General features: G+C 32.6%; 1 protein-coding gene across 1 annotated transcript in view; it reads right to left on the bottom strand.

Annotated features, from left to right (window-relative positions):
- Window positions 1–223: 223 nt before the first annotated feature.
- The window catches only part of LOC123297873 (BAI1-associated protein 3), a 140,873-nt gene continuing 129,066 nt past the window's right edge, over window positions 224–12,030 (bottom strand). The window contains exons 3-14 of the mRNA XM_044879684.1: window positions 6,038–6,257; window positions 5,212–5,759; window positions 5,019–5,154; window positions 4,635–4,958; window positions 4,267–4,563; window positions 3,989–4,197; window positions 3,572–3,924; window positions 3,186–3,476; window positions 2,421–2,701; window positions 1,989–2,357; window positions 610–982; window positions 224–370 (exon numbers count right to left, since the gene is read on the bottom strand). Of these exons, the coding sequence (XP_044735619.1) occupies window positions 273–370; window positions 610–982; window positions 1,989–2,357; window positions 2,421–2,701; window positions 3,186–3,476; window positions 3,572–3,924; window positions 3,989–4,197; window positions 4,267–4,563; window positions 4,635–4,958; window positions 5,019–5,154; window positions 5,212–5,759; window positions 6,038–6,257 (3,499 nt within the window). The 3' untranslated portion in view covers window positions 224–272. The remainder of the gene's footprint in view (window positions 371–609; window positions 983–1,988; window positions 2,358–2,420; window positions 2,702–3,185; window positions 3,477–3,571; window positions 3,925–3,988; window positions 4,198–4,266; window positions 4,564–4,634; window positions 4,959–5,018; window positions 5,155–5,211; window positions 5,760–6,037; window positions 6,258–12,030) is intronic.

Raw genomic sequence — 12,030 nt, 5'->3', positions numbered from 1 at the left:
GTTGTCAAATAATCAGACAAGACAATTTTAAGGGTCAGCTATCGTAATCCATAATACAACAGTAACCGCTAAGATACTTAAGTCACCGGATACAGGAAACTTGTGTAGGTTCCCGTGCGAAGGCGCTATGCATTTGTCTAGCAACATTTATTGTATTTTTTTTGTAGTCAAGTTAAGAGTGAACAGTTCTTGCAAGTTTTTATTATTATTTATAGTGGATTGAAATTTTTTTAGTTTATATTACTTATGGATTGTTCAGAATTAAACATGTGTTAGGTATTTGTGGCTAAACGTAATTTCTGTTTCTTCACGAAATCAGCGGCAACTTTATCACCAGGACGTGTTTCCAGGATTTGTAAAATTGGATGATCTGGAATAAAATTAACGCTTTCAGCAAATTAAATAAGACATAGACTTCGGTCACAGAAGAGTCAATTGAAAAATGCACCTTTTGAGACCGATGAACGAATGTTAATAAGAATTACATATACAGTAAAACAGAACTGTAATAGGCACCTAAATTGGTGTCCGTGTGAACTAAAACGTGAATTAGTTTTGACGCTCGTGTGAAGAAGACTTGGATATCAGGATTAAAAAAAATTAACTTACTTTTGTCGTATTGTTGCATTAACACCAGATCAATCTGTTTTAAACCGTGGAAGTTATCAACACTGGAACCTGCATCGGTTACACCTGGTATTGAATTTAGTGCCAAGAATGCCTCACCCGCAAAATCATTAGCTGTTAGTACATCATGATCCATAACTGTAAATGCTAACATCGCTGATGGATCGCGACAAGATTCTAATGTTACAGAAAATTCAAAACATTCATCGAACATTGGATTCAATGTCTTTTTATGGACGTGAGTTTGTTGTTCTGCGCAGCGTGAAAATAATCTTTTTGGTAGTAATTCAATTATTACAAATGGATCACTAAATCCATTTGGGTCTAAAGGAATTATGTCCCGTGCATGTAATACCTAAAATGATAGATTTATTTAAATATTTATGTTTTATTCATAATCATTCAAGACGCAGTAAAGTAAACGTTAGTTAAAGTGGCGCCGTTTTACTTTTTCATCATCTTAATGCCCTTTTGTCTGTTAGACGTATACCGAATAGAGGTATGACAAACACTAATTGAATCAGGCCCGCGTGGAGGAATTATCCAAGAGAGGGGTTCAAACTTTTGTTTATCATGTTAGCTCATAAAGTCAATAAAAATTTTTTATTTTGGTGAGAAATAGACAAGCAAAATTTGATAAAATATTACAATGATTCAAAAATCGATCTATATTCTTTAACTTAATCAGTCTGTACACTCGAGCGTTGAGTCTGTTATGACGCGAACCTCGGCTTCCGCAATTCTATTCCGTATTCATAGCAGATGTCGCACACGATTTTGAAAATTTTTCTGAACTCTTCTCCAGGATTTTTCCTTTTTTTACAATCATAATCTTGTCGCAAAATCAAACACCACAGTTCGAGAGCCTCATCAAGATCCAGGTCTTTTGTTTGAAGTCTACTCAACTCAAGGGCAAAGTAAAAGAATGTACTGAGCTCAAAATATGCATGAATATCTGACTAGTCAGTGGAAATGCGTTTCATAAATGAGTGCATTTACAGGACTATATAGTTAAGTCAAATTTGTGTGAAGAGATTCTAAATGGGAGGAGTTTTAACCCCAAAACCCCACCCGTGCGCACGACCCTGATTTGAATAACATAAGGTGAAACTATATACCTACTGACTTCTACTATCTGTAGAGCAAAGTTTACGTTAATAAATCAGAAACTATTCACGATCTAAAATGCAATGTTGAGTAATATCTCCGAAAAGTAGCATTATTTGACTGATATTTTTCATACATAAATGATATATTGTAATGTTCAATTTAAGACGGTAAACTTGAATGAACCGCTAATTCAAGATCCGTTTACTTGCGACTGCGCCTTAATTAATGGATTCAATATTTAAAATTTTTACCTCAACACATAATGAATCGTGATTGAAGTATGTTCGAACAGATAAAGTACCATATGGTCCAGGTGATTGTTGTTGTTGAGCAATCATTTGATCTTGTAAACGCTGACAATGGAAAGTTTCAATTAAACTTTCGGTATCTGTTCGATGATATCTTAGTCGCTGTTCTAATCGCATGAAGTTCATGGTTCGAATATTTATGTAACTAGTAATTTGATTATCTTCACCTGAAACATGTGAGCCTACCCACCATTTTGCTAGTAAATCTAAAGCCTCTGATAATCGAGGCCAAAATCCTGATGGTGTTTCCGAAGATGCAACACTTCCTGCATCAGCCTGTTCACTTAAAGATAAAATCACAGCTTCCCAAACCTAGTAATTATTAAGATTTTGTTATATAGGAGTTAAAGAACAAACTATAAATTAATTATTTACATGTAATAAGGCTCGCTGGAAGTTTCTTGGTAAAAGTGCCTTATTTAATGTAGCTAAATGAGAATGTAAATATTCCAACATTTGAGAAATAGCTTGGGCTGTTGGTAGACTATCTGGTGACCAGGCTAAATGAAAAGCTGCTTTTCTTAATGCGTCATGCATTTGTGGTCCACATCGACTTAAAGCTTCATCAATTTTACTTTCTAGTGCTAAATGAGATCTTTCGATTAAGCTTCTTCCCATCTCACAGTTGTCCAGTAGTTGTGGATCTAACGATTGTTCTGAAAATCAAAAACATATCTGCTAGTTTTCTTTCATAATTGATAATTTAAAGTGGGATGTACACCTAAGAAATACATGTCAAACCAAGAAACGTGTTGAGAAAGATTCTCCTACATGTAAAAGTAAGTCAGTTTCCATGGCGTCAGTTTCCACGGCTTTTATGTAATTCGCTTCGAACACTTATGCAGAGTAAGTATTTAACAACTCCGTACATATTTGCTGGTGCAGGGATGAGATAGCATGGGACTTAAACTTACTTTTACATATAGGAGAATTCTTTTTAACATGTTTCCTGGTGGGTCATTTCCCCCGAAAAATATCAGCATTGGCTTGTGGTCTATAGCCCGGCTCCTAGTTTCGTGAAACATATTATTCGAATCGTTGCAATTCCAAGCAAAATTCCAATTATACGGTTTATGAAAATAATTATGTGCAAGTGATTTCTTTGATGTTTATCCTGGAGAAAATATTTTTTTAACTTACCGACATGCATAATACACTGACAAACATACTCCATGTCATTTATGCATATACACATTTCATCGTTTACTGCAAATGGACCAGTTTTTGCGAAATATCCAGAATCCTCTAATTTCTGTCTTGCCATATCAGCATGTAACGAACAACAAGCGCATACCGTATCCAACAAGACTGATAATAAAGAAACAGCACTAGGACTAAACGGCCATTGTAATACCATCCAAAAGTCACGCAATGCACCTATTAATCTAGCTACATCTATTCCTGTGGTACTATGTTTAACAAGTCTGTGATCTACTTCATTTTCTGATGGATTTATAATTCGTGCTGAAATTTAACAATTCCTTAATAAGCTGAAAGTGTGTTGTTTGAAATCTGATCATATATACCTATACGCCATGCATTTCTAATACGTTGTAGGGCTCTAGATTTAATTGCTGTTATCCATCGATTCACAGCCGGTTCAAACCATTCATGACAATGTGTGGCTACTTGTAATTGTCTGTGACTGTCAGTGTTTGACACTAAATTTGCTCCTAATTGAGTAGCAAGACAACCAAAGTCTCGAAGCTCTAAATATAATGCAAATGTTCCAGTAATTGCCGACAATTCTGGTTCCAATAGTACCCATCGACCTCCAGCTGATTCGCCACTATGGTGGTCCAAATAATTTAAGACTTCATCTGCTAATAGTTTGTCCGTTAATTTGTAGACCATATTGAAATAATTAATTCCATTGATACTAAATATTTCATTTGCGATTAGTATTCATTGTGGTTTAATTAGCTAGCGCTCATTTAACGTACCTTTCAAATAACGGATGATATATTTCTAATCCGGCTTCTAGTTCTACATGTAATGCTGTACAAAGACATACTATTGAGCGTTCTGGCTCACCCGGTAGACTGGTGGCCGCACGTAAATTTGCAAACCATTCACTGGTACCTTTTCGAATAGCACTTACAATTTCACTGCGAATTTCCTTATTGAATGGGCAACATTTGGAAAATGCTGGCTGTAAAGAAAACAAAAATTACTAAAATTCAGAAAGGAAAAGAGAAGTTCTATTAGGAAGGCGAATTACCATCGATGCTAAGGTACTTAAACATCTTAAAAGTGGTTCAAGAGCAGATGCTTGTGGACCACAAAATAACTGTCGATGTCTTCGAATTTGTTGCAATGAGCGATCCACCATCTTTGTAAAAATATCTGCTATCCATTGTTGTTGTTCACGAGATAGACTTGGATCTGTAGGAGTAGGAGGTACAGCCCACGCTCTGTGTAATTCTCTTAAAGCACCTAATAGTGCCGGTGCAGGCGATCCAGCATTAATATGTGCTGCCAAAAAGGCTGATGCTCGCTGTAAGTCACTTAAATCTGCCTACACGAAAAAATGTACAAAAAGTTGATAAGACATAGGTAGCTTGAATTTATTATCCTCATAAAACTTACTTGAGCAGCATGTTGTCGTAAGATTGTCATAGCAGGTAAAGTCATATCATATCCTCCATTAGTTAAAGCTTCATGGCGTAAAAAAACTCGAATAAGTCGTTCATGTTGTAGCATTTCCTCCCAATTATCTTCTTCTGAGGCTCCACGATCTTCACGTGTTGATAGCCACATTTTTAAATGGATTCGTCCTTGCACTGTACTTCGATGTGATCTTGCTTCTAATTTAAACCATGCATCTAAGCCAGTGCACGGAATATCTCTTAATGGTACTGTTACACAGCCTAAAAAATCATCTTGTGAACTTTGTCTTGCCGATTGACATACCTAAAAGTAATAAGAAATTATAGTAATAATTTTCATAAAACATAAAACTGTTCATTTTACTTGTTTGAAAAATCTTCCTAATCCACGTACTCCACGAACTTCGTTTAATTTACTCACAGCTTCAAGAACAGAACTTTCATCATCGTGATCCCAAATATCCAAATGAAGTGAATCACTTGACACATCATCTATATCACTACAAACAATTCATTAATTATTAAAAATACGATACTAAAATTAATATACATCTTACAATCGAAATTTTTCATTCCATCTAGGGTTTAAAGTATGTGGTCGAACTGAAGTAGCTCGAATAAATTTTGCTGGTAATTGTTGAGCAGCACCTAAACTATCACGTTGAGCACGAGGTGTTGGCATAGTTCTCCCTGTTCCAGGACTGCCATCTGGCCGATCACTACCGGCGCCATCCCTTCTTTTGAAACTCAAACGAAAACTATGATGCTTTCTTAATTCTGGATGATTTGAGCTCGATAATGTTTGGCTTCCATAACCACCTTCACTTAGTGCACGGTTTGCAATTGGTGATGGTTGTGGGCCGGGAGAGTTTGATACTGGTTGTATACCTAACATACAATATGGATCACTGAATCCATTGGCATCTTTTGCTTCCAACCCTTCAGCTTCTACAACTACAACACTTAAAACGACAATGGGTGGTTTTTCTTCACCAGCTGCATGTAACATTCGATAATGATGATCAGAGCTTATTCCAAAAGCTTCTTGACCGAAAAGGTACAATTCTTCTTTGTAATTTCCATCAGAAGTGACTGGGGCACCAACCTACAAAAAGTTCGATCAAAAGATAAAACCAAAACTAAATAAAAGCTAATAATTTTATTTTAATTTTTTATTTAATATCCGTTAAAAATTGCTGCTTTAATATTATGATTTATTTATAACAGATTTTTTGTATATAAAATCACATATAGTTATTTGTGTAATCCTTTGTAAAGAATAAAGTTTCAGTTCCAGAGTCCCAATTGGCCAAATTAATGCTGGCATAAACCTGTCTTTTCTTCTCATATTTTCATTTACACGCACAATATACAGGTACTTACCGCATTTGCAATTGTATACAGCATTTCAACATATAATTGATCACGTTCTTTCGTGGATAAAAAATCATCTGGTGCTCCATCACGTGACGGTCCTGTTGATGGTGGTTGCGCTTCACTAAAACTTGCTTTAAAATCTCTACGTGCGGTTTCACGACGTGTTTCTTGTTCCCAACTTACACCATTAATATTTTCAAAATACGAGCCATCTATTTCATGGACACTGCAAAAAAAATAAAAACAGTTACCATTAGCAAATCTTTTTAAGTTTAACAGTAGTAAAAAGCGCAATTCCAAAAATGGTCTATATAAATAGATTGGCATTTATAATAAAATGCTGGTGATGTACCTATTTGTGATTGAGATTGTGATAAGACACTGTAGGCTCAGGGCATATTTTTTCGTGTGACAAATACGATTGAAGTAGAACCCATAAATCCATAAGTTAAAATTTTCATAGAGCAAAGAAAGAAATAATACATTATAACGGAAAAATTGTATTATTGGTCTAAAGGTGTCCAAAAATTGGATTTACTAAATGTATTTCAAGACTCAGATAACCAAAAATTTAAAATTTGATTTCTCAATTGATTATTGGATAAAGAGACACACAATAAAGTTATAACAATGGTGACTTCGACTTAAAATAACTCGTCTATGCCTGTTTTGGAGCATTCTGTATGTATATCTCTTGGTTTACATACTTAATTGGTAGGTTATTTACGAATACCATTTTTTTTTCTTAAAATAAAAAAATTATTCATACAAGTTTCATAAAAACATGAGTGTGTAATTAAGATTACGATAGCTCGACCACATAGTTTTTTTTTATATGGCTACAGGACATATGTTTTTATAAAAAGTTTTCTCATTATATAAATAAATTGTTCTAGTTAAAATAAACATCGACATCGTATGGCAGTCACTGCACTATGAAATTATTAAATTAATGTAATTTTATACGGGATGTACTCAAAGTTCTGTAGCACCAAATAAATCAAAAATAAATAAATAAATAATTAAGAAAATCAAAAATCCGACTGAAATTAAATAATGCACTAAAATAAGCGCTAATGCACTAATGCACTCGAAACAAAATTGAAAACAAGTTTTTAATTTACTAAAAGCTAAAAAGTGAAAAACTAGTCTATTATCTGAATCATATGTGATCATATACCAAAGATTGAGATTTTCATGATCTATGGACCATGGTTTAACCAATAATAAAAAATTATTTAATTTAGATGAATTAAACATGAACTGTATTATTTTATGATCCTTCGAATATTCGAAGTTTGTCGCATTTTGCGCATCCCTGTATATAAAGTGAATGTTCATTATAAATTTTAATTAATTAAAATAGATATCTTTTAATTAAAAATGTGAAGATAACAAACATAATGCAGATAAAAAAAATTCTAAAATATTGTTCTTGAAAAGTGCTTTCTTGAATTTGTTTTCGTTTGTGTTTATTTTTCCAATAAACATGCATTGCATGCTCTGAAAATATAATTAATGTGCATGAATAAATATAAAACAGTGATGGAACAACAAATATACTTTTTTATATAGTATAAAATAATATCGGTATTATTATCGCAGTTTTATTTCCAATACCATGGAAAGTTATTTGAGATCATTATTTGAAAGGAGAAATATTCAAGTATTCATAAAAGAAAGGTCCTCTAAATATTGTTTCTTTGAGTTTTGACAGAAGAAAAAAGGAAATATTTTAAAGCTTTCGTAGTATGTTCGAAAGAACATACTGCTAAGAACACTCTCCATTAAATTACCTTTCAAAAGAAACCAAAAAAATTAAAATCGGTTCATCCGTTTGCCACAGACAGACAGACACACACACACAGACATACACACATAGCAGTCAAACTTATAACACCTCTTTTTTTAGTTCGGGGATTAAAAAACAGTTTTTCTGGTTTTGAACAAATCTCCTGATTTTTCAGTATGGGAACATTAGCATATAGAGTCGTCAGCTTAGGAGCAACAAATAATACGCGACCAATTAATGACTACTACAGCGAAGCTAATATACAAAAACTTAATAAAATGTATCATCTCGAAACATTTCCTTATTCAATTATGCAAAACTTAAACGAACGCACATTAAGTCTAATTCAATTAGCCAAATTATTCAGTTTTTAAATATTTCTAGACCGCAATTTTTTGTGAAAAAATTTTTTTTGTTCTGTCCTAGAATAAAGCTTCGAAAAAATTTTTATGTTCTGTCCTAGAACAAAGCTTCGGTTTAATTTTGGTGTATGTCGATTCGATCGACTGATAAACTCATATAATTAGCATGACGAAATTAATTTATAAAAATATATAATCTAAAATCTAATTAATAGTTTTAGTTAGTTATTCATAGTCTATGAAGTTTTCATACTTTTATTATAGTTCATGATAATACTGTAATAATAGTGTATTTGAGGAAGTAATAATTATATATTTATCGTAAGAATATTTAATAACATCCCCATACCCTCCAATCTTTAGATTTACCCCCAATCATTACAGTTTGAATTTATAAAGTAATTGTTTGCCCTCGTTTCATTAATAATGAATATATATAACAGCTTTTCTACGATCTGACGAAATTTCAATTATACATTTTTAATTGAATGTGAAAAATCAAATAATAATATATTCGCGTACTGATAATTATTTTTCTGGTTCGGCTTTTACGTTAATGATTGGAATTTATGTTACATAAAAAAGGCAGTTTTTTAACAAATAAAAAATGAACTGTTGGACCGACTCTGCTAACACTCCTGTCAGATTTAAGTCATAATGTGCAGCTCAATAGCCAAGTGAGATAAGGCGTTCTTACTCGTTATGAATACAGCCTGGGAGGTTGCTGGTCCGAATCCAGACAGCGGCAGTGTGAACCAAATAATTAATGGGGCAATAAAATGATTACATTAGCGTCGCTTGGATAAGAACGCAGTAACCAACTCCAACCATATCATAAAATTTATTGTATATTCGATGCAGTTTAACCAAATAATTAAAGATATAAAATAATAATGTGGGTGGCCACTGTTATAGACGTGGTCTGAGAAATGGAGGCTAAACTATATTATTATTATTATTAATTAATGATGTGGCGTATCGATTGATATGGTCAAAAACATAATTCGATCCAGTAGTTTTTAAGAAGTCGATATTAAAAATTAACGATTGATTGAGAAAGGGCAGCGGTGAATAATGCAAAAGAATTGGTAAGTTTGATATTTTCGGTTGTTTTTTAGGTGGTTTACCGAGATATTCTTACAAGATACAACTTACATTAAATTACAAATTTAAAAAAAAGTGTTTCTTTATTGACGGTAAAATTTTACCTTCAATTAAACCCTTTAAAAGAGCTAATCAGCCTTTTACGTCCAAAAAAATTTGGATGGCTTTTTTATTCTAAAAAAGCATAAAATTTCCTATCGACTCCACCTAAACTGACCAAAATTCGCGATAACGGTGAAACATAACATTAAGTTTTTAGTAATTATTTTAACATTTTTTCGGCTTAATAAATTAAAGCTTACCGAGGGTTTCTTGTTCATATCGCTTTGAACTATCGATTTATATTGATTTTCAAATCCGCGATGACGGATCTTTTAATGTCACCGGCTCACAGCCTATAACTAAGAGTTATATATCAATAAAAGTGTCTCAAATGAGTAACACGTTATAGAACGAATACATTTCAAGTTTTTTTTTTGCGTTTTTTTAAATTTATATTGATTTGAAGTATTAAACGAATGACTGATTCTAGATTGTTTGTTCTATTTGTCAATGAGTGCATAAGACGAATAATGTATAGTGAAAGTTGTATGTAACGTACTCCCTTATTTGATACAGTAGGATATAACTACTTTAGAATACATTAATATAATGTCTCACTATAATTGTACTCATACAATGGAGAGTATTGAATGGAGTTCTAAGTAGAAAAGTTTTTGGTAGGAATATAATCCTTAATTATTTTATTGCATCAACTTAGTTGCAAAAGTAGGTGTGACTGATTGCGCGGTCATGTGCTTTTTCCTCACTATTTATGAGAATAATTTATGTGCCAATTTAAATAGAAAAAGTTACCGTCATTTGGGAGACGAATAGATACCAAACTTTTCCTCTGGAAAAATTTTATATTGTATTTATTCTCTTTGTTATCTGTTATCGCGCACCGAATGTCTTCTCCTTCTCCTATAAGATTTCAGGTTGCTTATTAAGTTTTATATCATATAATATCAATAAGATATTTTACGAAAGAAATTAGATAATTAATCTTTATAAGATATATAAAGATAATTAATTTACAGAGACAGAGACTTTAAAGAATTTTATAAATAAAACCCTTTGTTTTTGATTGCACATTGTAGGATCTTTTATTAAAAAATAATCAGTCTTTCTTCTTTTAAATTATAATCAGTCAAAACAAAAAAATATAATTATTCTTAGAGAAATAATAAATTGAAAAAAATAACTAATTTTCCCCATCTTGCCCCAATTATTGGGCAAGATGGTGTACCCCTTTGTGCAAGATGGTGTATAGAAGTTTTAATCGTCCTGTCTTCACAAATCGGGCAGACATGGACTACTTCGTCATCAATATCCTCCACCACTGCGCACCAACAACGCGCCCACTTGCCGCAAGTCCGACATGTGACTCGAAATACAATCCGTGGCAGTACAGATATTCTGTATCTTCTGTAAAAGTGTTATGAGATGTAAGTTATCACCAATATCTATGGTCACCACTATAATAACTCTTTTCATCAAAGTAACACCTCCACAGACATTAAAGAATAATTCTTTGTATGGTATTATTTACTTTTTCAAATCAAACGTTTCTTTATGCCATTCATCAATTATAACAATACGAAAGATCAAAGCTAAAACTGCATCGACTTTCACCAACAAAGGATCTTTATCAATATAAATTGCATCTCTCTTTATATATCGGATGTTCAAAAATTTTGAAATCCTCCTGAATTTGAGGAAATAATGACTGAAACAAAACCAAGATAACATAGATCACCATGTAAAAAAGGCTGTTTTTAATAATTAATTTCTCGCAAAAGGAACCGAGAAACGACTTAAGATTTATATAGAAGACGAATTAAATACTCATCAATTGTCACAAAAAATTCAGTTTTTTGGCAACACTATCGTTTTGGTATCGAAACGCCTTTTACCCAACAGACGCTTTCACGTCATTGTTCGCATCGAACTTTTGTTCTGGATCATTAAGTGTTGCTTTTTCATTAATTTCATGCAAACTTCTGTGAGAATTATTATTAGAACTTTTTTGTTTTGATCATTTTTTAACCTCTGAACCAAAAAAAGGGTGCTATAAGTTTGACCGCTATGTGTGTGTGTGTGTTTGTGTGTTTGTCTGGCTGTCTGTGGCGTCGTAGCGCCTAAATGTATGATGCGATTAAGATTTTTTTTTTTCGTTTAAAAGATAATTTAATAAAAAGTGTTTTCAGCTATGTTTCAAGTACGAGTTTAGGTTCCGTACCCGAAACAACTAAAAAATAGGCGATGATCTTCAAAATCGGTTCAGCTTGGAGTAGACTTTGAGAAAAAAGGTAATTTAATAGAGAGTGTTCCTAGATATGTTTCAAGTGCGGTTTTGGGGTTCCGTACCCGAAACTTTTGTTGGGTGTTTCTTAAATTTTGTAAATTTCACTTTTTTGAGTTATTATTTTTTAAAATTCATTGATGAGAGGGTTCTCAAACTTTTTGAGCAGTCTGTACACCACCAACATTTGTTTCCATAACTTAAAGAAACATGAAGAAAAACAAAAATAAATATTTCGTCACGAACGAACGTTTTATTCTTCACGACTTTCACGACTCATATCTGGTATTCATATTTGATATAGTAAATTTTACATTACTATTATACATACATACATGCATACATACATATCTAAATAGAATATTTTATATTACATTTATTTAATAAAATTACATAT

Source organism: Chrysoperla carnea, chromosome 4 (assembly GCF_905475395.1).
Source record: "Chrysoperla carnea chromosome 4, inChrCarn1.1, whole genome shotgun sequence".
NCBI lineage: Eukaryota > Metazoa > Arthropoda > Insecta > Neuroptera > Chrysopidae > Chrysoperla > Chrysoperla carnea.
Note: the sequence above shows the minus strand (reverse complement) of the source record. Positions and strands in the feature narration are given on the sequence as shown.